The following is a 27,420-nucleotide window of genomic DNA, read 5'->3' as shown; positions in this document are numbered from 1 at the left end:
TGGAGATTTGTCTCTCTCTCTCTCATGTTGAAACTGAATGCTTCATGAAGAAAGGGGCCATGTCTGCTTTTACTGCTCTATCTCTAGTACCCAGGGGAATAGCTTCTCAGTAAGTGCTTGTTTAATGAGTGAGTGAGTGAAGGAACAAAATGATGAACAAGTGAATTAACACCTCGGAAGGAGATGGTTATGTAAACAATCTATTTTGATTCAGTGTGGTCACTGCACTGAAAGAGAGAACCATATAATCCAGGCTGGGGGTAACCTTGCTCTAACCCTGGGAGGTTGTCCAGTCCTCTCCAATCCAGGAACGTTAATAAAAACCAGAGTGCTAGTTATATTTCTGCCTCGTAGCCTGGCACAGAAATGAAAGGGGAATGTTATAGGCACTAATACAATTTCAGGGACCTTTCCAGGAGGAAAGTGATTAGATACACAAACCAGTTTTTGTGGCTCAGAATTGCAATGTACAAATTGCATTGAGCCCTGGGGAAGTGATCAGTGGGGTTTAATTTACCCCTCAAAGGAGGTCAGCACCTCAGGTCAGAGATTAGAAGAAATGCTGCTGCAGGAGAGAACCATTACCTGAAGGGTTATTTTCATTGTGAAAATGAAATGGTCTTTACTCTAGAGGTTGTGAGAACATTGAATCGTGGAATCTTCCATCACTGGTGTCTCAAATTGTGTTCCGAGCCCGGAAGGCTGGGGAGTTTTTATGAGCTGCTCTTTAGAGACAAGGAGAACTCAGGAGAAAGCATTTAGCCCTGGAACAGCTCTAATTAGAGGTGAAGGCTGGGACCTTCCAGCTCTTCCAGAACGGTACAGTACCATTTTTATAATGACTGCAATTGATCTTGAAGTTTCAGGGACAGTCAGCTTATTATCTCTGTGTAATTTGGATCCAGCCAGGTGCAAATTTGATAGTGGCATGTGTGTATATACCTAGTGACTTACCAGTTAAGTTTAAAATCATCGCATAAGGCAAAAGAGTGACATAACCAAAATAACTCTTACACATGCATCAAATAGCCCATGTGAGGAATAAATTATTTTAGTATAGGTAGAAGCATGGAGCCATGTATGGTAGATACTCAGTAAATTATTTTGCATTTGAACTTAAACCTTGCTGTATTAGACCCATATACATGGCATTTTTGGAAAAGTTGAAGGAGAGGTATTTGTACCCATCAGCCTGGTGTTCTAACTTGTCATTTTCTCTTGTGCTTCCCTCCTCCTATTCTAAAGTAAGCTGTTACCCCCTTTGCCATGAGTGTTGGTCTCCTGAGCTCCCTAGTGGAGTCTGCTCTTAAGATGGGCTCAGAGTGTAAAGTCAGCTCAGGGAGGAGGCAGCATGTGTGTGGGGCACTCCAGAAACGCTGGGTATTGCTGTGCGTGACCTCCTGTGATAGCTTCCTTGGGGCTTCCAGTTATTATCCTCATTTACAGATGTGGAGACTGAGGTTCAGATACATTATAGGCCAGATCACTCCCTGAGAACTTTCTTATTCCGGAGAACAGATTGCATATATATGAGAGAGGGAGAGCTTTAGTGATAGGACTTGAACTTGTCCTTTAGCTTGCTCTCAGTTGTGATGTAGGTTGTCATAAATTGCTTGTGCTTAATACCTCTTAGAGGAGAAATTTGTCTCCTTTCCTCTTTTTTTTTTTTTAAATGAGTTAAAATGCCCAATATTGGTCTCTCTCTTTTGGTCAGATCAAACCGGGCGCTGATCAACGTCTGGATCCCCTCAGTGTTTCTCCGGGGCAAAGCAGCGAATGCATTCCACGTGTATCAGGTGAGTGGCTTGGTTTTCAGGTGGACCTTAGAGCTGGATGGAAAGACGCCCATTTGTCTTGCTGTGGTGCTTTGCCTCTTGGTGGTGAGGCACTGTGATTAGGATGTGACAGCCCTCTAAACACCCACATCTTAACTACCCAGAGGCCTTGTAGAAGAAGTCTGTGGCTTTCAGTTGAGCGGGAGGATATGGTGGGCCTCTTCATGCCAGCTAGGCCTCTTAGTGTGGCTGCCGTGGAATCCCAGCTCAGACTGCTTGAGCAGAGACGGAGATGGGTTGGCTTGCATTGTATCTGAAAAGTCCAGGGGTAGGGCAGACCTCAAGCACGGCTGCACCTGCCATCAGGAACCTGCCGCCGTCTCCTGTGTCTGCTGCCTGGTGACCCTCTCAGGCTAGCTGTCTGTGGGTTGACAGGATGACCCCAGCAGCGCCAGGTTCTCAGCCTGTCTGGATCGGTGGGTCTCAGTGGTCTGTCTTGGATCTCAAGCCTCTTCCTACACCTTGGGGTTGGGTGATGGACTCTGTGACTGGCCTGATTCAGCTCATATAACCACTGCTGGGCCCGGGGTGGGGGTTTACCTCACCTGACCACATGTCTGAGAGCGAGGAAAGGAGATTCCCCAAATCAGAGCCAGAGAATTCTTTCCAAAAGAAGGGACAGCGGATACTTGACAAGCAGAACCTGTAGACACCGCCTCTGCTTCCTTAGGGTAGTGATGGCCACACCTAGGTGGGCATTCAGTGTCTGGGGTGGCGAGACATGTGTCTGGAAGAGGTGATTTTGCCCAATCAAGGGGATGCCAGTTCTCCATCTTCTCTCTGATTTTCTGAAGCTTCTTTTAGCCCTGCCCACGCCCTGTCTGCATGTCTGTCTGTCTTCTCCTCGCTCTTACCATGGACTCTGATTTCCAGGCTTTTATGCGCCCTTGTTCTGGGACTGCTTTGTTCTCAGTGCTGAGCCCCAGCAGCTTCCTGCTTCTTCTGTCCTCTTGTGCTAAAATAATTGTCATTACATTTTGTTTTATTCCCCATGAGCTCTTCGCAAATCCTTGGATTTTGTTGCCATCTTTCTTAGTGAGAAATTGACTTATCGAAGACATCTTCTTGGCTGATATTTTTCCCCAAAGAGCAGAGTGGTGAAGAAAGGACACTGAACTTGAAAATGGAACCCCTGGTTTAAATCCTATGACCTTAGATACATCTTAGTTCCTTCAGCTATAAAATGGAAACAGTAATCTATCTTGTAAAACTGTTGTGAGGTTAGAAATACCTGGCATGCAGTATACACCCTGTATTCATTTCTCACCTGCTTGGTCTCAGGTCTAAGCAGAATATGCTCATCTTACTGAAATTAGCAGGGACAGATGAGCTAGACTTTGGCACGAGAAGGCTGTTTTTGTTTACGTGTTCAGCTGGGCAACAGTCAGAGGAGAATCTTGTGTGTTCATGTTGTTCTCAGCTTCGGTTTAAAAAGAGAATTTGATATTACGGATTTTCAAAAATCCTCTTCTCTTTGTCCTTTTATCCCCCCAGAACCTAATTCTTTATTTGAGTGTCCTTCAAGTTCTGCTTTGTGGTCAGGAGAGCACTGGAAGGTGTAGCCTGGAGGGTGAAAAACATGAAGCAGATAGCTTTATCTTAGAGCAAGATTAAAACATGACATCACTTGAGACGTTTCCTTGACCTTTCAGTTTAGACATTTTCCCCCGTTCACCCCATGAAGCAACCTGGCAAGTTTCAGCTCCTGAAAGTCAGCTATGAAATGAGATGGACCTTAGCAAATATGCCGTTGCCTGGGTGATTGTTTCCACAGTGGCCACTGTGGCTGTGAAGCCACTCTCTTCCCGTCCTTCACTGTGTGAAGCTCTCCTGGGCGTGGCCCTGCTTCCAGCCAGCTGCAGGCCTGGCCGCTCCCCATGATGGGGAGCAACCCCACTCCATGAACCTTTGGCCTTCTGCAATGCTCTCATGTTGGGGGATGTGAAGTGGAGTCTCTTGCGTGCAATTATTTTTCTGTTTCTAGCAAATGATGCTTCTGATTGGTGCCTGCAGAGCAAAATCAGAGCATATGGAAGCATTTTAGAAAGTGTATATTGCCATGCTTTTACTTTATATAAATGATACTGCATAGAAGGTGAGTCATTTAAAATACTGGTACTGTTGAAGAGTATTTTTTTTAGAATTTAAAAAAGTGTGCTGGCAGGGTGTAGTGGCTCACGTCTGTACTCCTAGCACTTTGGGAGGCTAAGGCAGGTGGATCACCTGAGGTCGGGAGTTTGAGACCAGCCTGGCCAACATGGTGAAACACTGTCTCTGCTAAAAATACAAAAAGTAGCCAGGCAGGAGGCTGGGACAGGAGAATCACTTGAACCTGAGAGGCAGAGGTTGCAGTGAGCGGAGATCATGCCCCTGCACACCAGATTGGGTGATAAAAATGAAACTCTGTCTCAAAAAAAAAAAAAAAAAAAAAAGTATGCTATTTAATTCCAAAGAAGTTTTGAGATTTTGAGAAAATTTCTAGAGAAACAGCTAGAAAAGAATGATAACATAGAAGTCAAAAAATATATCAGAGAAAATGTCAACTAAGAGTTTAAAAGGAAAATGTAGAAACCAGATGTATGTGTCATGAGATTCTACACAGTTGCTCTCATTGATTTATGAATTTCCTTTGGGCTTCCTGGCAGCCAGTGTGAAAGGGAAATGTGGTTATTTGGATAATTCAGTTGCTAATAATAAGAAACTATGTTAATTCTTCAAAAGAAGCTCTAAAAGAAATTTCCACACAGGGTTTGAGATTAAACAATAATAAACGGTAGAGTAGACCATCCTCAGCTACGTTCCTGTGGCAATCACTGTCTGGTTTTGTAAGATTTCCCTTGAAGGAAATCTTACAAGGGCATAACCCTAAAGTGAACATAAATTCGATTGGAGAGCCAAGACATATAGCTCTCTCAGTAGAGCTGTGCTCTCTGGTACCAGAGCTCCTAGACACATGTGGCTCTTGAGATTTGTATTGATTAAAATGAGACTTGGTGCGGTGGCTCATGCCTGTTATCCCAGCGCGTTGGAAGGCTGAGGTGGGTGGATCACTTGAGGACAGGAGTTGGAGACCAGCCTGGCCAACATGGTGCAACCCCATCTCTACTATAAATACAAAAAATTAGCTGGGTGTGGTGGCGAATGCCTGTAATACCAGCTACTAGGGAGGCTGAGGCAGGAAAATCACTTGAACCCGAGAAGCAGAAGTTGCAGTGAGCTGAGAACACACGACTGTGCTCCAGCCTGAGTGACAAAGTCTCAAACAAACAAACAAAAAACCAGAAACCTGGCCATGATGACTCACGCCTGTTTTCCCAGCACTTTGGGAGGCTGAGGCAGGCGGATCACGAGATCAGGCAGTTGAGACCATCCTGGCCAACATGGTGAAACCCTTGTCTCTACTAAAATACAAAAAAATTAGCCAGGCGTGGTGGCACGTGCCTGTAGTCCCAGCTACTTGGGAGGCTGAGGCAGGAAAATCGCTTGAACCTGGGAGGCGGAGGTTGCAGTGAGTCGAGATTGTGCCACTGTGCTCCAGCCTGGAGACAGAGCCAGACTCCGTCTCAAAAAAAAATAAATAAAATGAAACGAAAGATTCGGCTCCTCAGTTGCACCAGCCACATTTCACATGCTAAGTAGCCACATGTGGCAGGTGCCTCCTCTTCTGGACAGCACAGATCTAGAACATTTCCCCAGCACAGAAAGGTCTGCAGAGCGGCTGCCCTGGAACAAGCTCTCCCAGTGCGTGGGATGGCAGGATGTTGTTGTATGTGCCAACTCAGGGTTTGGAAGGACTACACTGGTCATTAAAGGCCACATCCTGCAGGGAGAGGGGCCCCGCCTTTTCAGCTCGTCATGGCTTCCAGCTCCTTGGAGGAGAAAGTCCCTGTGTCACTCTCTTACCTCTCATGTCGCTCTGATCTTTCTTCTTAGGAAAAGCAGGAAGGCTGGGGTCAATGCCTTTGGCAGGCATCAGGCTTGAGGTTAATTTGATTGTTTTGTTTTCTTTCTTTTCATTTTTATATTTGCCTCCTAGTTATGACACATACTTCTATTTTTCCATTTACCATGGTGATATACAGTCCCCTTGTAAAATATATTTTAAGTGAAAAGGAAATGAATCAGCTTAAAAAACGGTACTAAGTAAACAGTCGTGAAAACAGTCCAAAGCTTAGCAAGGTGCTCTATGAATGTTTGATATTTGGGTAACACCAAAATAAAGGAACAGATAGACTGTGATGAACGAAAACTGACATAATAACTAACAGCCAGCTCTCACTGGTTTGTGTGTGTTGTGTAATAGCTCATTCAATCCTTGTAGCCACCCTGTGGAGTAGGAAACTCTTACCCTCATTTTTTAGGTAAAGAAACAAAGACATAGAGAAGCTTGTTTACTGTCATGTTTTCAGCCCGCAAAGCAGCCTCTGACAAGGTCCCGGTCTATAGAAAGTCCACATTACTGAAAGACGGTAGAATCAAGGTCTTTAAAAATCCTAAAAGCAGTTGTGCATGATGGCATTGGTCGTAGTTCCAGCAACTCCAGAGGCCGAGGTAGGAGAATTGCTTGAGCCTAGGAGTTCGAGGCTGCAGTGAGCTGTGATTGCATCTGTGAGTAGCCCCTGTATTTCAGCCTGTGCAACACAGCGAGATCATGTCTCTACAAAAGAAATGTCAAAATCAACCAGGTATGGTGGTGCACACCTGTAGCCCCACCTATTGGGGAGGCTGAGGCAGGAGCCTTGCTTGAGCCCAAGAGTTTGAGATTGCACTGAGCTATTATAGTGCCACTGCCACTCTAGCTCTCAAAAAAAAAAAAAAAAAAAAAAAAATTCTAGAAGCAGCTGGGACAGTTGCCCTCATTGCAAAAGGAAGGGCACAGCTCAACTAAGATCTCACCTGCATGGACAGCCACCTGTACCCCTGAGATGGCAGGCTAAGGGGATGCCTGCAGCCAAGCCAGGACTTCTCCATAGGACCTCTCTGGATCCACTGCAGTGCACACATTTTCCAGCAAGCCAGATCCAAATCCAAGAGCCAGGCTGAGACGATTTGCACTGGAAAGTTGTCAGAGCAGGTGCTGGTTCACAGTAACTTATCTGGCCGCCCAGTATCTCAGCATGTCTTGTTTGAGCAATGTCAGGGTCCCAGAGCCTGCGTTGGGGGTGGTTGGGGGAAATGTCCTTCAGCCAGGCGCAGTGGCTCATGCCTGTAATCCCAGCACTTTGGGAGACCAAGGCGGGTGGATCACTTGAGATCAGGAGTTTGAGACCAGCCTGGCCAACGTGGTGAAACCCCATCTCTCCTAAAAATATAAAAAATAACCAGGCTTGGTGGCACATGCTGTAATCCCAGCTCTTCGGGAGGCTGAGGCAGGAGAATCACTTGAACGTGGTAGGCAGAGGTTGCAGTGAGTCAAGATCACGCCATTGCACTCCAGCTGGGGGAACAAGAGCGAAACTCCATCTCAAAAAAAAAATTTTCCTTCCACATGCCAAAGAAACTAGGATAATTTCCCTGCTGTGTGCAGTCACAAAGCCCTCACTACTTGTATTGTGGAAGAATCTGGAATTATATTCGACTCAGAGGATTCTAGCAAGAAGTGTTGTGCATTGACAAGTCGGAATGCAAATTGTTGAAAAAGGTTTATGTTCCCGTATTCTGAGAGGGAGTTGAGGTGTGTTCTGCCACTAAAAATAATAAATGGCAGCCTTTTTCTACCCCTCAGGACCAAGGTAATATCCGGAGAGTTCCTGACTTTAAGTGTTTCAAGCGCTTCTTACACATTAGGCTCTGCTGGTGCTTGGCTGCTGGCAGCATCAGTGAGAGACAAAATGATTAAGGAGTGTCAAATAAAATGGAAAACAAAATTAAACTCAGTCACTACCTTGTTCCGCTGAGTTTTTCTCTTTCTCTCTCGGTCAACACACAGTTTTATTTTGGTTTGATTTTCTGGCATTTCCATATGACAGAATTAAATTTGTCAATTAATTTCTAGTTTATACCATTGCAGATGTTTGGTCTTATTCCCTGAATACCTTGACTTCCAAACAGCTTTGAGGTTCACTGTCTTAATATCCCACTGAAGTGTCTCCAAAGGTGTGGTAGACGTTTAAAAAGCTCACATATTTGTTTTCTTCAACTATTATAGCTACTGGATCTGTATGAAGCAATACGTCCGTGTACTTACCTGAGATCTTAGGTCTTTCCCTTTGAAAAATACCTTTAGTGTAAGTATAGTTGGAATCCGTCTTCCATGTGGGATTAATTTCAGCCTTTGCGTCTAGCCACCACAAACGCTGGCTGTTGTACAGTATTTCATTTGCACAGCAGAACCAATTAGATCTCGTTTGTAAAGAGGGTTGCTTAAGTTCTGTTTCCTAGAGGCCACAGGGTGTTGTCTTGGCCTGAGGAATGTTGCTATCCCAGGAAGACTCAATCAGTATTTGACCTCTTCCCATCCCCCATCCTGCAGAAGAAAATCACCTAGCCTGAGTGATTGTTATTATTACTTTGTTGGAGACAGGGTCTCGCTTTGTCACCCAGGCTGGAGCTCACTTCAGCCTTGAACTCCCTGGCTCAAGCAATCCTCCTGCCTCAGCCTCTGAGTATCTGGAACTATAGGCATGTACCACATGCTCATAATTTTTAAAAAAAAATTTTTTAAGAGACAGGGCTTCACTATGCTGTCCAGGCTGGTCTGGAACTCCTGGCCTCAAGTGATCTTCCCACTTGGGTCACCCAAAGTGCTGGGATTACAGGTACAAGCCACTGTGCCTGGCCTCTGGGCCATTTTAAAGGTTTAATCCAGCTAAGCATATTTATATATGTAATGCAGGGAACGTGCATTATTTTTCTATTAATAATAGATCACAGCATCTGGCAAGCTGCATGAAGCTTCAGGTGGCTTGGAGGATGGTAATGTTTTTGGACTTGAGGCTTTGCAGTTCTCAGCTCTTCCTTTTCATTCTCTCTCTTAAGATAGCTTACCCCTTGGGCCCTCAAGTTTTCTTTTACCCACAGCTCTGTCTTTATGCTTGCTTCCTGTGTATCTATGCAGAGAGGGAAGAATTCATTAAGTAGAGAAAGATGAAATGGTTGGACCAAATACAGAAATGGGAACTGCAGCTGCAATGATGTAGGCTCTGAGAAGCCTCCGCCTTAGGAGATAGCATTCCAAACTTAAGGGAGAAAAGGACTCATTCTAAGGCTGAAGCCCTTCTCTCTTACTCACACCTGGTCCTTCCTGTGACACCTGTTGTATGCCAGATAGGCAGGCGAGCCGGCCGTGGACTGAGGCAGCCATTTGCTATTTGATTTGTGAGTTTCATCCCAGCCAGTGTGGGCTCCTGTGCTGCAGGCCAAGCCAGTCCAGGGGAGCACTTGCCCTTATTTTTACTCTCTCTCTCTCCTTGAGAACGTTCCATCCTGGCATTGTGAGGATCCCTAGCTGTTCCTGGAATGCTCATGGCTCCCAGGAAAGCCTGATGAGGTGGAAACAAATAGCAAAAGGCAAAATGCTCTCCTCTTCCTGCTGGACGTAGATGTCACTGCTGTCCTCTCTCTGCTTTTATCTTTCCATATAAGAAGAATTTTTAAAATTTCCCTTCCATATAAAGCCTTTATTCATCTCAAAGCTGTTTATCGAGGGCCTGCTATATGCCTGGTTTGCGCCACACCTGCAGAGCCAGTGGCAGCCAAACTTGACATTGAGCTGACCTTCACCAGCCTCACTAGTTAGTGGGAAGGCAGACAGTGTGCAGTAAAGGTAGCCTCACTCTGCAGAGAAAGGAACAAGGGGGAGGGACGGGACACTACCCACCTTGCAGCGTGGATGCGACCACATGTGATGACATATGAAGTGCCTGGCCCATAGCTACTGTGTGAGTTTACCTTTGTGATCTAATAACCACTTAACTTGTGATAAGCCCTTAAACCTGGAAGGAAACGTACAAAGATCTTCCCCTTGTTGAATAGAATGTCTCTGGGTATGTCCCTGTGTTCAGTAAAACTGTATGGAGCATCTGCTTCACCAAGGGCTCTACAGGGCTGCAAGGAGCAAGACAGCATTTTCCTAGTGTATCTGGCACCTGGTGGGGAGACAGGATCTCCACGAAGGCAACCAAAGTTCAAGGGTGGCTACACGAGGCTCTGCGGAGGGGTGGGAGAGCCAGCTGTCAGGTAGGCAGCCCCAGCCTCTGCTGCACACTCTTTAATGCACATTGTTGCTTAATTCTTTCAGCAACCTATGAGGCAGGCACTGTTTTCATGATGTCCATTTAATAGATGAAGCAGCTGGGGCTCTGTGGGTTGAAGAACTCCCCCTGGGGCATGCACAGCATCCTGCCTTGTGCCTCTGTGTGCTCCGTGCTGCTCCTCGCCCGACCACCAAGGCGTGCGCCTGACAGAGTTGTCTCTGTGAAATGAACCTGTTTCCATAACATGTTTCCTGCAAGGAATTCTGACACTCTCTCATTGACCCATCACTCATTGTCACAGCTGCCATGGGCCACTGATAGTGGTGACAAGGTAGTATTCTCACGTGGGAGAGAGAGCTGCAGACCAGAGTACAGAATTGATGGGTCCCTGGGAAAGTGAGAAGTCTGTTAAGGTGGAGGCCTGTGCAGTCTCTAGTGCATAAAGGCTTTGAGTATTAGGCTTTGAAGAAAACTTAGAGCTCACCTCTGTGCGTGCATATGTGTGTGTGTGTTTTGAAAGGTATATTGAGGATTTTAACTTTTTACTTGGAAAGCTGAAGGTCATGGGCTTCGTAAACAGTCTGTAGGTAGAGGTGGACACATGTTCGTGGCAGGTGAGCTGTCCGTGTTTTTATATTTACTTTTTATATGAGCAAATCGAAAGAAGTGTTTTACACTAGATCGTAGTAGCTAACAAAGTAAAGAAATCTGTGCCGCTTTCTGGCCACTCGTCTTTCTGCTGTGTCTTAGGGCTGCGTGACCCTCTCTTCCTTTCCTAACTCCTTCCGTGCCCGGAAGTGACCTATCTGGAGAGCTGCCCAGCATGTTTATCAGGAAAGGGTTGGGGAGGTTAGAGCGTAGTTCTGTCACGTTTGCTCATCATGGAGATTGGCAGCGTTTGTTATGTTTGTTTTGTTTTGTTTCTGTTCTGTGGTCACAGTTGTCACTGAGTATCTGGTTTGGGCTGGGAAGGGAGTGTTGGGCCTGGGCAAGGCTCATCTCATGAGCTAAGTTCTAATGGAGAAGAAGAGTGTGAAATAATCTTTACAAGTGTGGGGAATGTCACAGAGGGGGAGATAAGAACAGTGAAAGGCATAGCCAGGTCAGTCTTGCTGACCTGGTGGGATCTCCAAAGTGGAAGCAAAAGACCTTAGCAGTAATTAACTGTCCTTCTTGGAAATAAAAGTGCTGGGGAAGGGACGGGTGGCAAAGGGTGGGGTACAAGGTGGATGTGGGAGAGAATAACAGGGTCCCTGACTTACTGAGTGACAACCAGGGTGTAGTGATCTCTCAGAGGAGGCCTGAGGGTGCAGAGAAGGGAGCCAGGTGAGGTGGAGACAGCAGGAAGGACACTGAGAAGGAAGCCAAGGTGTGAAGATGGAGGAGTGGCTCTGTGGGAGGAGATAGGGCCTTCGAGACAGTGGTACCTCGGAGGCAGTGCCGTGTTCAGTGGTGTGCAGAGGAGGCAGTTTGTTCATCCTCTCTCGTGTTGAGTTGTCTTGGAGGCGGGCAGCACGTGACCATGTACAGGTGCTGGACGTCCGCACGCCAGGTGTCCTGCCCCACACTTCCTGCATCGGCCTGGAGCTTTCAGAGTGGCTTTGCTGAGAGTGGCCTTACTCGCTTTCTGCTCCCAAATGGCCGTGTCCATTGTTCTAAATGAGGCAGTATGTAAATAACCATACAGTCATCTCCTGGGGATTGGTTCCAAGACCCCATGGTTACCCAAATCTGAGGATATTCAAGTCCGTCATGTAAAATGTATTTGCATATAACCTAAGTGCATTAGAGTCTACAGGAGAACGTGTAGACTCTAAGTCATCTCTAGGTTACTTACAATACCTCATACAATGCAAATACCAGGTAAAAAAGTTGGTGCACAGTATTGCTTAGGGAATAAAGACAAGATAAAAGTCTGAACATGTTCAGTAGCGATGCACTTTTTTGAGTACTAGTAATCTGTGGTCAGTTGAATCTGTGGATGCAGAACTCACTGATACGGAGGGCTGACTGTATTAAAAAGTAAGAGGAATGTCTGAGCCAGGTGTGGTGGCCTGCACCTATAAGCACAGCTACTTGGCAGACTTAGGTGAGAGAAGTGCTTGAGCCCAGGAGGTCGAGCTGCGTTGATCTGTGATCTTGCCGCTGCACTCCAGCCTGGGTGACAGCGGGATCTCAACTCTAAAACTGAAAGTAAAATTAAGAATGGTGTTTGGAAGTCATTTTCTTTTCACCCGGTTATACTAACCATGGCTTAACTGGGACCTTGTTAGTGTGGTCACCATATCCCATCTTCACCTCCACTGTTACAGAAACAGAAACCTGAAGAAGAGCAACTTCCTAAGATACTGATCTGTGATTCCCCAGTCATTTTCCTTTTCCGAGTTCCCTGGTGATAATCAGTTGATCTTTTCTGCTCCTTCAGCTGAAGGGAGATTTGTGGTAAAAGTAGAAGTCCTACAAAGACATTTTCCTGCCTGGCTATTGTTTTTCAAAAGCGCAGAATGGCTTTATTTGTTTGTTGTTATTTATTTAGAGACAGAGTCTCTCTTTGTTGCCCAGGCTGGAGTGCAGTGACAGAATCTCGGCTCGTTGCAACTTCCGCCTCTGGGGTTCAAGCGGTTCTCTTACCTGAGCCTCCTGAGTAGCTGGGATTACAGGTGCCTACCACCATCCTAGCTAATTTTTGTATTTTTAGTAGAAATGGGGTTTCACTATGTTGGCCAGGCTGGTCTCGAACTCCTGACCTCAAATGATCCACCTGCCTTGGCCTCCTAAAGTGCTAGGATTACAGGCATGAGCTACCGCACCCAGCCTGTTGTCTTTTGTTGAGACTCTGTTGAGGAGACAGGTAGGAGCTAAGGGCCCCATGGCAGGGCCCCAGAACAAGAGAGACCTCCCAGAGAGGTGAGGCTCCAAGTCTGGGCAAAAATTCTTACTTGCTTATATGTCCTGGGAGCAGAAAACCAGGACTCACAAGCTGGCAGTGAGCGGGCCACTGTCTGCAGGTTGGAGGTCACTTCTGCAAGGCAGAGGCACTGCACAAGCACCACACTATCCTGAAGACCGGGGAGGGGGCAGGGCCCCATTAACGGCTGAGACGGCCTTGCTGCCCACTCGGCAGAACTGCCCCCGCATCTCAGTCAGGATGCACTCCGCGGTTCCTCCTGGCACCATTGAGTTTCGTACTCAAACTGAGCATCTCTGATGTGTTTGAATGAGGCCTTGTAAGGACACAGCAAGGACAGTTTGTCTTTTTGCTCTCACCCCCTGCCTGGACAGAGCATAAACTTAAAAAACTTGCTCAGATGAATTAATCTACCCATGAAGGTCTCCTCACAGGCAGGTCGGTATTGATGTCTCAGGGTACTGCACTGTGCCAGGCCCAGCGTCTGCCTCCATCAGACCTTCCATCCCACTTCATGATCGGGGCTGGTCTAGGATGTGATCTCACGCATCCAGGGGAGGAAGTGAGGCCTGGCAAGTGTACTTGGTCAGGGCTGGCATGTAGGTGGACTCTCCTCCCCAGCAGGTCTCCCTGGGGCACAGATGGCACCTGCCCTGGAGTGCCACCTACACACTCCCTGTGCTCCCCAATCCAGGCTGAGAAGGCCCACTCTCTTCACCAAAAATAAGTAGATTTACTTTTAGTGGTGTCCTAAAGGGATGCCTCTTAAACCCATATTTCCCCCAGGGAGACCATGTTGTCAGTAGGATATGATAAGACCTCTTCCCTGTACAGCTCGTCCTGGGAGCTTTGGTGGAGCATGGACCTCCTTCTGAATGTGGCCAGGGCCGTACTCTGGCACACCTGCATCTGCCTCAGTTAAACAGGCTCTGAGGATGGCCTCCTGGCTTGTCCTCTGGTTTGAAAAAGATAACCGCAGCCCCTTTGCATCAACCCGTGGTAGGCAAGAAACCCAGAACTGGGCAGGCTGCGCTCTGTTCAGATTCTGACCCGAAAGGCTGCTCATGGGCCCTGCTTAAATGCCGAGTCCCTCTCAGATTCTCTTAAATTGCCCCTCGAGTGCACTTAGCACAGATGCGAGTAAAGCCCAGGGGTTTGGCTGGGGGCATAGCCCGGTCACTCATTGGTTGGCAGGTGCTTCGTCACAGTTAGATCTTCTTACTGGTGATGCACAGCAGGGGCACTATGGTTAACAATGTCATATGTTTCAAAATAGCTAGAAGAGAGGATTCTGAGTGTTCCCACCACAAAGACATGAAAAGTATTTGAGATGATGGATCTGCTTGTTACCCTGATTTGATAATTACAACATGGATACATGTATCAGAACACCACATCGTGCCCCTGCATTAGTCCATTTTGCATTGCTGTGAAGGAACACCTGACGCTGGGTAATTTTGAAGAGAAGAGGTTTATTGGGCTCCCAGATCTGCGGGCTGTACAAGAAACATGGCGCCAGCATCTGCTCAGCTTCTGGGGAGGCCTTGGAGGCTTTTAGTTGTGGCAGAAGGTGCAGGGTGAGTAGGCATGTCACATGGCAAGAGAAGGGGCAAGAGAGAGGAGGAGGTGCTACACTATCCCAGCGACCAGCTCCCATGTCAACTAACAGAACAGGAACTCACTCATGACCATGGGGAGGGCAGCAAGCCATTCATGAGGCATCTGTCCCATGCCCCAGATACCTCCCACTAGGCCCACCTTCAACATCAGGAATCACATTTCAATATGAGATTTGGAGGGGACAAACATCCAAACCATATCAGCCCCATAACTCTGTGTAATTGTTACGTGCTAGTTAAAAGTAAAATAAAACAACATTTCTGGAGCCCCTGCTGCATGCCAGGCTCTGAGCTCAGTGAGACATGCTTGAGTAAGGGGATGGGCCTCCCAGGTGCTGCCAGGATGCCAGCCACCTCAGGCACAGTGCTTCTTGGGAGACTGCCATTCCAAGTTAGACAGTCGGGGTGGTTTGCATTCTACTCCATCATTCATCTGTATCTGATTGTTTATGGAACTTGCATTTCCCTCAGGCCGGCCTTCAGTGAGAGAATGCTCTGTATTTCTTAGATGTGGCCCAGGCTGTGTGTACCTCTTGGCACACTGGGCTTCCTGTGTTCAGTATCTAGAGGGCCCTGGTTCCAGAAGTGAGCTTCCATGGAAGCTGCCTCTGTGCTCCTTGTTTCAGGCTGTCTGGCTCACCTGGTCTCCCAGCATCTATCTGTGAGGATCAGGGGCAATGAGGACATTCCTCTGGGACATCAGGGAGGGAGATGGGCTAGTAGGTCGGGCGTGGGGGAGGGAGGTTCTCCTTTCCTTTCTCCCCTTTGCTCCCCACCTGGCACACTGTCCATCCCTTCCCTGGCCTTTTCCTTTTCCCCTTCTATTTTTCTCTTTCCTTTTCCTCCTTTTCCCCCCTCCTTCTCATGCCTTTCCCCTGTCATTTCCCCATCTCTTCCTCTTCTTGTCTCTCTCCTGTTCTGTTTCCTCTCTTCTCTTTCCTTCCTCCCACTTGTTGTCTCCTCACCTTTTCCCTTCCCCTTTTCTTCTTTCTCTCTGTTCCTCCTTAGTCCTTGATGGAAGAGGAAATCCATAACTCCCCGCCTCTCCCTGTTTTTCTTGAGCCCTCGGGAGAGAAGCGCTGTACCCCTCCAGCAAGTGAGTTTTCTCTGCCTGCGGTGATTGGACAGCTTCTTGGTATTCCGCACTTTGTCTCTTTGGCTGTAATGCTGAGTCTCTGAGCTCCTGGGAAGGGGAAGAGAATATATAAAGTGGCAGGGTGCTTTTTTCTCTGGGAGCCAGAACCACATGCAAATGCACGTGGGAGCTGTAAGTGCTTCCCTGCCATGATTTCCTAGTCATTCCTGGTAGTACTCACTTGCAACTTTTAACCACCAATTATTGTTAGAGTACAGATTTAAAATGGATGTGAACTGGTTAGTGATACTTCATACTTAAGACAGCCGTAACTCTGCATACCACTTCATCAGTTGCTGCAAAACCCTACGCCAGCGTCCTTGCTCTAAATTAACCTGATCAGGAGAGAAAATGGATCTGGAGCCACAACACACATCAGATGTAGGACGTTCAGGCTGACAGTGGGGATTGTATGTATGTTTTGCTGGGAAGTTGTTTCCTAGTGGAGTGGGCGAGAAGGGGAAAGGGACCTGTTCAGTCTGGCTATGGTCTTAGGGTTTCTGGGCATGGTGTAGTCTTTGCGCTGCTTTCTGTCCCTCTGTGTTTCTGGGCTGGCCTTTATTTCTTTTCTTTCTGTCTTTCTTTCTTGTCTGTCTTCTTTTTTTGAGATGGAGTCTCACTCTGTTGCTTCGGCGGGAGCGGTGGCGCGATCTCAGCTCATTGCAGCCTCCGCCTCCCGCGTTCAAGTGATTCTCCTGCCTCAGCCTCCTGAGAAGCTGGTATTACAGGTGCCAGACACCACACCCAGCTAATTTTTGTATTTTTAGTAGAGATGGGGTTTCGCTATGTTGGCCAGGCTGGTCTTGAACTCCTGACTTCAGGTGATCCATCCACCTTGGCCTCCCAAAGTATTGGGATTACACGTGTGAGCCACTGCACCTGGCCATGTTTCTAGGTTTTCTTAACGTGCCTGGTATCAGTTCCTGTCTTGGAGTCTCCTGCACCGTCTGCTCAGAAGTCCACTTCTCCATGAAACTTTCTCTCCTTGCCGGGAGCAGTAGTTATATCTGCCTAAACCTGTCTGATGGCTCCCTTGCTAGACTGGGTGGGGAGAAGGGGCTATGACATCTAGTGGGCAGGCCAGGGGTGCTGCTCAACATCCTGCAGTACACAGGACATCCCTCCACAACAGAGAATGACTTGTCCCCAAATTTCTACAGTACCGCCCTTGAGAAGCCCTGCTCTGTAGTAAGCGGTGTAAGTATCGTGTAGTTCTGATGTTTCTCTCTGCCGGTCCTTGTGCTTACTTTTTTTGTAGGCGGGTTTATGCGAGGAGCTGTATCTCGGTCCCAGGGCTGGTGGAAGGGATTGAATCTGAGCATGCCCGATACTTCCGTAACGGCATCCTGTGGACACAGCCAACTCCTCAGCAGGACCTGGCCTGCCCCTGTAGTGTGATTCCTGTTCATATCTAGGGCAGAACTTCTCAAATAGGGACAGTGTAGGAGACAAGCTGACCGCCTCCGTGCGAGCCTGGAGCTGCACCCCGCCACCACAGCCTGGCTATGAACCCAGACAACACAGAGCAATGCAACTTGACAGAAAGACATTCATTTTCTCACCAAGACATTCACTTTCCATCGACACCTGCACGCTCTTGCTTGCAAGAGGAGGAAACCCAGCTCAGACTGACAGGAAGCAGATGACATTCATTGACTTGCCTGATGGAAAAGACCAAGGACAGAGCTTGAATTTGAGGGGCTCAGTGTCATCAGAGTCAGCCCCTCGTCTTTCTGTCGAGTTGCATTGCTCTGTGTTGGCTGTGTTCACAGCCAGGCTGTGGTGGGGTACAGCTCCACGCTAGCATCGCCTTGGAAATATCCATGCTGCCCCCAGGGGAAAGGCCTTTATTTCTTCTGAGGCTGCCTGCAGTCCTGAAAGTGACTCTCATTGATACTCAATGATCCAGGCCATACCACATGTCTGCTGACCCCAGTGCATGGGTGCGTGTGATACTGGGTGGGTGTCACATGCCTACTCCTAAAGCCACAGGTCAGTGGGAGAAAGGTTGTTTCCCCAAAGGAAAATGAGGGTGTTCTGACTAGCAGAAGGGAGGTGGTGGTAGACTGGCCAAATCAACACACATCCACTGAAGCGTGCAGGCTGCTCACAGCTCAGCCCTGGCTTAGAGCTGGTTTGGTGAAATATGTGCATCTCCACACCTGGGTTTCTCAACTGCAGCACAGGTGACATTTTGGGCCGGGTAATTCTGTGTTACAGGGAGTCCCCCTGTGCCTGATGGGATGTTGAACAGCCTCCTGGCCTCTACCCAGCAGCACCCACACCCACTGCCTAGTTGTGACAACCTGATGTCTCTAAGCATGGCCAAATGTCTCCTAGGAGGCAAAACTGCCTTCTTGTGTTCATATTATTACTTATTGATGAACAGACAACCGAAAGGAATAAAGAAATGAATGAGTTGATAGCCCATTATTCTGTAATATTTCACAGAATCTAAGACACCATCAGCCGTTAGACCCATCCTGATTTCAGAGATGTCAGAATGTGAAGATAATTCCTGTCTCAGAATCAATAAAATGAGGGTGTTTCATCTTCTCCTCCGGAGGCCTGGGAGGTGAGGGTGTTGGGAAGCCAGTGGGTCTGCTGAAGGACTCACACCTCTGCAGCGAGGCACACCCTGGCGTTGGCAGGTGGTTGACGTGGATTCTCAAGATGGAGCGTGGTATTGCGTCGACCGAAACCCGAGTTCACACCTCTGCGTGCTCTGAACTTTCTTAACATTTCTGGATGTCAGTCTCTGTTGCTATACAAGGAAATAATCACAGCACTGTCCTCACAGAGTTGATGTGAGGATTAAATGAGATGTGAAGCCACTTAGTAGGACTGACCCATAGTGAGTGCTCAGTCAAGGTGAGATGAGATGAAGAGGCAGCCTCCGGTAAATGATGGACACAGGAATCACCAAGCTCCTGCTTCAGGATGAACACTGATAGCCTTGCCCACGAGGGCCCGTGCCCTCCCTGGGGGCAGTGATGAGCAAGGGAAGGAGGGAGCTGCCAGTGCTGCCGAGAGCAGCGCCTCCTTGTCTCCTCTGCAGTTTGACAGGAAGATGGGAATGCACAGGAGACCATGTCTGTTAAGTCCTGTGTACCAGTTACCATGCGGGGCACTTTTTCTACTATACCTCACTCAATTCTCATACCAGCTAGAGACATGAGGTGGTCAGCAGCTGCATTTTACAGATAAAGAAACTGGCACAGGAAGGTTAGGTGTCTTGCCTAAGGTCACAGCTGGCAAATAATAGAATTGGGCTTTGCCCCATGATCCACAAGCCTCCAAAACCCAAATTGTTGAGAACACAGACTGAGAAGCCAAGCCAGCAGCCACTGCTTTATTCATCTTGCTACGAGCTAGAAGCCTGAAGTGATGGAGGCTACTCCTGCACTTGATCTTAGCCAAAAGGCCGAGAAGCGATGGAGGCTACTCCTAAGAGCCAAGGAGGTGGAAATTCAAAGTAGGCTGCCCTGCCCTTTAACAAGTCCAGGCAAAGATTTAGCCAGGGTGAGAGTAAAAACCAAGGTCTCGAAGGAGGTTTGGAGACTGCAGCTTCAGTTCCCCAGGCTCTGCCAGGCCCTTGACCATGAATACTTAAAAGCCAGCTGTGAGGTGAACAGTGGAAAGATTCCTAGATCTTTCTTGATGTGATTTTCCTTAACACAGATAGGGTATTCAAGGTAGACACTGACCATCTTATTGTAACTGCAGCTGTAAGTAGAATTTTCCTATCAGAATGCTGTTAGATATAAGGAGGTAAAGAATGGAGAGAACTTGACACAATGGCTGACACACGGGAAGTGCTTAGGAAACATTATAGCTGCTGCCACTGCTGTCGTCTGCCTTGATGACCATTGTTGTCATTAGTTTCCCTCCTCCTTCCTCCTCAGTCAGAAGCATCACCATCAATTATCACCATCAATTATCACCATCATCACCATCCATTACCATCATCATTACCACCACCACCAACGTCATCAGCCATCATCCATATCATCACCATCGTCAAACATTGTCACCATCAGTATTTCACCTTCTCTCTCCTTTCTTAAGGATACTCATTTAATAAAGAGGCAGCATTTTTCTCCTAAAAAGCATAGAGCTGGCAGGCTGTCTAGATCTAGGTTTGCAGTTTTCTCTGCCACTCACTGGCTGTGTGACCTTGGGAAGGTTATCGCACCTGCTGGGCCTCAGGTTACATCTGCAAACAGATGAAAATACCTCTCCTCATGAGGGTGGCAGAGAGGAATCAGAGCTATGATATGCTATGAAGGCTCAGTAAATAGCCATTCTTGCTGTTACCACAGCCCTTGCATATCTGTTTCCTCTGCTCTTTTTGAGTATTGAAGAATTAGACAGGGTGGGGGCGGGGGCAGACTTGGCAACATAACTCTGTTACTCAGACAGTCCAGCAAGTAACTTCTTTCAAATCTCCTGTTGCAAAAGCAGCTTGTTTGCCTTTCGGCTTCTTCTGGCAAGTGAGGTTCTTGAACTTTGCTTCCCTCCCTGTCTTTCCTGCACTCCCTGCCCCAACACCTGCCTCCTGTTCTCTGGGCCAAGTCAGACCAGCAGCATTCTAGCACTAGCATTGAGATTCCGCGTCACATCTCCACCGTCCTGTGCTCTCAAGGTCAAAATACTGTCCTCAGGGACTTCCTGAGGATCCAGTCAGCAAACTACATACTTTTCACACACCTCTCTTTCCCAGCCCCTGAGAAGAGGCCTCCACATGGCCGCCAGTTCATCTGCTTCCTCCAGCCCCCGACAGAGCAGTCTGACAATTTCACTCTCTTGAAGCCTGGCACGGAGCTGGGATTCACTGTCTCTCGGGATGAGGCTGCCAGTGGTGTATGGAGATAAGCTTTAAAGGTTGGATTGGAAATGTGTTTCTGTATCTGGAACAGGTAGGAAAGAAACATCCGAAGCTTAAAGCAGCAGCGCCACCCTGTCTACTTCATTATAAGACTCAGGCTTCTCAAAGCCCAGCTCAGAAAGAAACACACACACACACCCCCCCCCCCCCCCCCCCCCCCCCGGGGAACACAAGGTGATAACAAGTCTTCATGCTATAGGCACAATTCAAGTTCCAAAAATGGATTGTCAGCTCAGTAAAGCTAGGAGAAGCATTGACTCACCAATGCACAGGGTTGTTTTTTTCAACACAGAAATAAAAGTTATTATTCCCATGCCATGGGGCCTGGGAAAACATTCATCATATAAACATAGATCGTAAGAGCTGATGACTGAGCAGCTGCCTGATGGCTCACAGACCGTCTCCACACACTGCTTCCCATCAACCTCGGGACGAACGTCGGGGATGAGCAGCAGCATCACTCCCAGATGAGGAAGCTGCGGCCAGAGCCTCCGCTCAGGCTCAGGGCTTTGGGGCTCAGTCAAACCCTACGAGCACAGAAGGGCAGGCAGATAACTGTGTCCAAATGTAAAACCTTTGGAACGAAGGCTGGGGTAATAGGTGCCAAGTGCATTTGGGACATGCTTTTTTTTTTTTTTTTTTTCTTTTTTTGAGATCGTGTCTCTCTCTCTCACCCAGGCTGGAGTGCAGTGGTGCCATCTCAGCTCACTGCAACCTCTGCGTCCGATGTTCAAACGATTCTCCTGCCTCAGCCTCCCGAGTAGCTGGGATTACAGGCGTGTACCACTAAGCCTGGCTAAGTTGTTATATTTTTAATAGAGATGGGGTTTTGCTATGTTGGCCAGGCTAGTCTTGAACTCCTGATCTGAAGTGATGCACCCACCTCAGCTTCCCAAAATGTTGAGATTACAGGCGTGAGCCACCTCGCCCAGCCTACAAGTTTTTGAAGAAGAGTGCATGTCGGGGCTTGTGGCCAAAAGGTGACGCTGTTGAGGTGGACAAGGGGCTTGGTGCTGGGGATAGTCCTGTTTCTCACCCTAGAGTGTGAGCTCCATGAAGTGAAGTTCTAAGCATATTCTGAGCTGGTTGGTCAGAGGGAAGCCTGGCTCCTGACAGCCTGAGCTTTGCACATGTCCACATTAGAGCCTCAAGAGGCGTGATCAGAAAGATTTAGTTTTAAGAGGATGACTTTTACTTTGCAGATTTCAGAAGCCAGTTTCTTTTCCCAGGTGGCAGTGCAGTGACTTTCTCTTGTCAACTTCCATCACAAGTAAAATGAAGAAACTTTGAGAGCAGGGTGTGAAGGTCCAGGGTGTGGCCATTGTCCAAGGCCAGAGTCTTTGACCAGGAAGCCCCATAGTCACTTTCTGTTCTTTATCTTGCCTAAGAGTTTTGATTTTGTTGTTTCTTTTCTCTTTCACTGCATATTTTATGTGGAAAATTTAAGAGATAATTGAATAGGGAGGTTTTATCTTCTGAGTGTGCCGATAACATGGAGATGATAGTATTCTGTCTTAGGGCCCTTCCTTGGGCGGCTAGAACCTTGGTAAGCAGCCTACTTGGAGAGAACCAGAGACTGCTGGTACCTGCAAATTATTACTAACAACATCTAAATATCTTTATTAGCAGTAAGAGGCAGAAATAGTTTAAGAGCCTGGGGGCTTAATTAAATGTGAAATGTGCAGGGAGAGAAGTAGCTTATAAAGCAAGCAAGAATCAGGCTCTTATTTACTTTAATTGTTGAAATAGACCTTTTGGTTCAGAATGGAGTCCCATCTGTGGGTGTACCTGTAATAGTATCTTTTCCTCCCCCTGTCTCTCCTCTGTATCCCTTCCCTGCCTCATTTATTATGGATCAGGTACTGTGTTAAGTATTAGATTACAGTAATGAGAGAGTAGACTAGCACCTTGTCATCATGGAAGTACAATCCATAGTGAGGAGAAAATTAATGCTAACCAGCCACATCAATACATTCAAGATAACTGTGACATGCTCATCCACAGACAAATGGGTAAATAAATTGGGGTACATTCATACAGTGAAACATTGGACTGCAAGGAGATTAAAGATCTGTAACTACAGGCAACAGTGTGGCTGGATCTCATAAACAAATGTTGACCAAAAGAAACTAGGTACAAAAGATACAAACAAAAAGAAAACACACCCAGGTGATTGCATTCATCTAAATGCACAAGCAGGTGAGACTTACACTTGCTTTTGGAGGTGTGGGTTGTGGTTGTCCTTTGGGAGTGTGGTGCAGTGTGGCTGATGTGGGTCGCTCACGTTATCGGTGCTCAGGGTGAAAGTGAGGGGCTAGGAGAGAGCAGAAAGCTGGATCACCCTGCACATGCTAAGAAACCAGGATGGTAATGTGGGTGTGGCGGGTTGCATAGAGGTTAAGCAAATTGAAATTGCGGATACTCCTTAGCGCAACAGATGCTGTAAGATCAGAGTGCCCCCGAGGCCCCTGGTCTCTGGATGATGCCCATGTATTTAGTCACGGGAGTAGCAGATCTTAGAAGGCGGCCCAGGAGTCCAGGCTGCACACGTAATTCTGTTGCACACTGATTGAGTTTGGTGAGGTGCACACTACTCAGCTAACTAAAAAGTTAAAAAAAAAAAAATAAGAGATGGAATGGAAAATGGAGGCAGAGTGGGAAGTAGAGAAAGGCAGATAGAGACAAGGAGGAAAAAACCAACACAGATGGACAGATGCACCTGCTTTGAATCCCAGGGAGGCCTGTGCCGGTTCTACTCAAAGGGTGTGTGTCCTGGAGTCTGCACAGATGATTGGGTGGCCAGGGTTTGCTCTTCTCCAGCTGGTCTTCACGTCTCTTCTATTGTGAGCTTCTTGTGCTGAGAACTACATGTATTTTTCATGCTGCTTTCTTCTACCCTTGGGCACTGTTGACATACAGCCATCTCTGTCATAGCCACAAAACTTGGTGTGTTTTCTGCAGGGCTAACCTGGACTGTCTTGCAGGCAGACAGAACCATCACAAGCCATAGCCCGCCAAGACCTTCAGGGGCAGGCCTTAAGCATTGGCCAGAGACTTTTAAAATTATAGGAGTACTAAAGGCTTGTACAGGAAAAAATTAGTTTTTTAATTATTTTTTTTAAATAAAATACTGTTTTTATCCTTTGATTTATCAGGTAGCTTGGGCTAAGTTATACTATTGTGATAAACAGTCGTCAAATCTTGGTAGCTTACAACAGTAAGTTTATTACCCTTCTGTTTTCCACTCATTCTGCACATCCATCGGGGGTCAGGTGTGGCTGTGCTCACACTGTCTCTATGCCAGGATCCAGGAAGAAGCAACAGCCCTTAACCGGGGCATGCAGCTCTCCTGCCAGGGGGTTAGGAGACAGTGGCAGGCCTTGTTCCGATCCCGAAAGCTTCTGCTCAGAAGTGACACACATCACTCTCTCCAAACACTGGTCAGGTCTAATGATAAGCTGGAAAATATCCTCTTGCAGGGAGAAACCCTGCAAGACGACACCAGGAATATATGGTGGAATAGAAATGTAATATATGCCTCCACAAGGAATACTCACTCATTATGGAAAAACTCAGGAAGGATAGATATGTAACCATTAAAAATGGTGATGTAAGCCAAGTGTGGTGGCTCACGCCTGTAATCCCAGCACTTTGGGAGGCTGAGGCGGGCGGCTCACAAGGTCAGAATTTCAAGACCAGCCTGGCCAGCATGGTGAAACCCCATCTCTACTAAAGATACAAAAAAGTAGCCGGATGAGGTGGCGCATGCCTGTAATCCCAGCTACTTAGCAGGCTGAGGCAGGAGAATTGCTCGAACCTGGGAGGCGGAGATTGCAGTGAGTCAGGTTTGTGCCATTGCATTCCAGCCTGGGTAACTGGGCTCAGAAAAAAAAAAAAGGTGATGTAGCTCTAATTTTTAAAATTCTTTTTAAGGTGAATTTTATGGTATGTGAATTGTGTTTCAATTTTTTACAATTGCTTTTTTGAGACAGAGTCCCACTCTTTCGCCCAGGCTGGAGTGCAGTGGCACAGTCTGAGCTCCCTGTGGCCTCTGCCTCCCAGGTTCAAGCAATTCTTGTGTCTCAGCCACCTGAGTAACTGGAATTACAGGCACACACTACCATGCCCAGCTAATTTTTGTATTTTTAGTAAAGATGGGGTTTTGCCATGTTGGCCAGGCTGGTCTTGAATTCCTGGTCTCAAGTGATCCACCTGCCTTGGCCTCCCAAAGTTCTGAGATTACAGGGCCTGAGCCACCGTACCTGGCCAGTGATGGAGATCTAAGATGTCATCTTGGAACGCTAGTTATTATATATGCCAGAATGGGGGAGGGGGAGCAGGTAACGAAAGAGAATGGATAGTTTGGGTTCATTTTTAAAAATTGTAATTAAGATTTGTATATTAACATAGGAAAAGAAAATGGAAAGATCTAGGCCAGATGTAGCACACTTTGGTGTCTGCAGAGCCCAGCTGGGAAATGACTCAGGGTGGCCTCTTCTCAGTGCCAACCCTCTGTCACTATGCAGGATTTCAAACTCTGTGTTCTGTTTTTCAGGTTCGTCGTTACTGTTGTTTTTTTGTGATGAAAATCTGGATTTCAGTGTTAAAACCTCTTATTTTTTTAAATGTTGGCAACCAATTAGATGTTTTAACCTGCGTGAATGACCAGTTTGCCACTTGTGATATGAATCAATAGTGATTTTCTGTGGGTGATGAGATTTTGTATGTTTGGTTTTTCTTTCTTATTATTTATCTGTGTTTTCTCACTTTACCTTGAAGCCAGGCATTTCCTTTTGACAAATAGTAATGGGGAATTGATAAAAGAACAAAAGTACTTTAGGTATAGAAAGTGCTCTTGACTTTGTAATTCTTATTTATTTATTTATTTATTGAGAGGGAGTCTTGCTTTGTCACCCAGGTTGGAGCGCAGTAGTGCAATCTCAGCTCACCACAACCTCTGCCTCCTGGGTTCAAGTGATTCTCCTGCCTCAGCTTCCCAAGTAGCTGGGATTAGAGGCCTGCCACCATGCCCAACTAATTTTTTGTATTTTTAATAGTGAGGGGACTTCACCATGTTGGCCATGCTGGTCTCAAGCTCCTGACCTTGTTATCCGCCCACCGCAGCCTCCCAAAGCTCTGGGATTACAGGCGTGACCACCGTGCCCAGCCTGACTTTGTAATTCTCTATTCAGTTGTTGTTGATTAATCAAATACTAGTGGTCCAAAACATCAGCCATACTGGATGGTTAATAAAACAGGCAGGGACAATGCCTGTGCCCAGGGCAGGCTGAACCCCAAGAGGAAGTCTCAGTGGGGAGAGGGTGCAGCTCGCCCTTGATGTCTTGCTGACCTTGAACATCAGGATTCTCGGTGCTGGCTTCTGTTCACACGGAGCCCTGGTGTGTCTTCTTGGAAAGGTCCCATGACTGGGAAGATGGCAGCTGACTTAGTGTGAGAAAGGAGAAATGCTCTGAGGGTAAGTTCCCAGAGCACTTTCTAAATAAGATCAGACAGAGCACTTAAACTCCAATTTAGCAGTTACCCAAAGCACAGCTCCATGCAGCAGCATCATTTGCCAAATGTGCCTTTTGCCTTTAAAGACACAGGAAATTGCATGAAGCAGAGAAAGAAAATTTGTTGGGTGTAAATGTGAATGCAAGAGTAGGCCTTAGATTCAATACATGCTGTTGAATATTCAGGGTTTTTTTTTTTTTTTTTTTTTTTTTTTTTCCATTTGTTATCCCAACTGTAATTCCCTGCCTCATCACCCATCATGCAAATGTGATTCTTGGGCATTTTCTAATGTTGCTCTTTCTCTAAACAAGTAATCAAAACAGAGTTTTCAGCTGCATTTGAACTGCAAATAAGTTTAGTATAAAATGCAATTATTCCCCTTAAAAAAAATCAACAGAGACAATTTGGACATGGGCATGGCTTGAATTATCCTTAATCAGAACTCAGATTGGTGTCCTTTCCAAGGATTAAAATGAGGTAAGACCAGTCTTAGCTGGTAATAGCCAGTTTCTTTACCAAAAAAAAAGGAAAAGAAAACAAAACTTTAAAAAATGCTAAAAGTAGTACGTGCTCATTATAGAAAATTCAGAAAGTAAAGTTAGAAGGAAAACAAAGAACATAGATACGATTGCAATTAATATCTCCTTCTAATGAATCCCAACACATAATTGGATTGTGATTAATATCTCCTTCTAGTTAATCTCAACACACAGAAACAATTGCAGTTAATACCTCCGTACAGTTTTTCCTCTGTGCAATTTTTTTCTTTACTTGGTATCGTGTCACATATAAACATCTGTGTTCTGTTTTTTTTCCCCCCTCTGAGAGACAGTGTCTCATTCTGTCTCCCAGACTAGAGTGCAGTGGCAAGATCCTCGCTTGCTGAAGCCTCAGACTTCTGGGCTCAAGATGCTCAAAGCCCTGGGATTACAGATGTGCGCCGCTGTACCTGGCCCTGCATCTGCTTTTTAATTTAACACGAGATTTTTCTCATGTTATTCTGTACCTTAGACCAAAATCATCGCTTTGGTGCACAGTATTCCCCCATCACGCTCTCATATCATTTCTTTGATTGTTTCCTCTTGCTCAACACTTAAGTTTTTTTCTAATTTCTGCTTGTCATAAACAGTCGTAGGGAATCATGTTGTTCTTCAGGCTTGTTTGTATGTTAGATTCTTTTCCTAAATAGGTTTGTGGTTAGAGGAGTCGGGAGCAGTGTGCTGTTTTAGAAAGGGCGTAGACTTCTGTAGTAGTTGGATACAAATTGCAATCCTGACTTTATCGTTTTCTTGTTCCCTGACAACAGGCAGCTTATGGAACTGCTGT

General features: G+C 46.7%; 1 protein-coding gene across 6 annotated transcripts in view; it reads left to right on the top strand.

The window, feature by feature from the left end:
* Positions 1-27,420, top strand: part of SNX29 (sorting nexin 29) — a 588,630-nt gene that overhangs the window by 425,503 nt on the left and 135,707 nt on the right. For 5 of the 6 annotated variants that reach the window (XM_032243340.1, XM_032243341.1, XM_032243344.1 and 2 more), the window contains one exon: positions 1,715-1,796. In XM_032243340.1, coding sequence (XP_032099231.1) covers positions 1,715-1,796 — 82 coding nt within the window. Of the gene's footprint in view, positions 1-1,714; positions 1,799-27,420 lie in introns of those variants that run through there. The other variant, XR_004258239.1, reaches the window with a different exon arrangement.

This window comes from Sapajus apella, unplaced genomic scaffold (assembly GCF_009761245.1).
Source record: "Sapajus apella isolate SASKATOON/1434 unplaced genomic scaffold, GSC_monkey_1.0 scaffold51, whole genome shotgun sequence".
NCBI lineage: Eukaryota > Metazoa > Chordata > Mammalia > Primates > Cebidae > Sapajus > Sapajus apella.
Note: the sequence above shows the minus strand (reverse complement) of the source record. Positions and strands in the feature narration are given on the sequence as shown.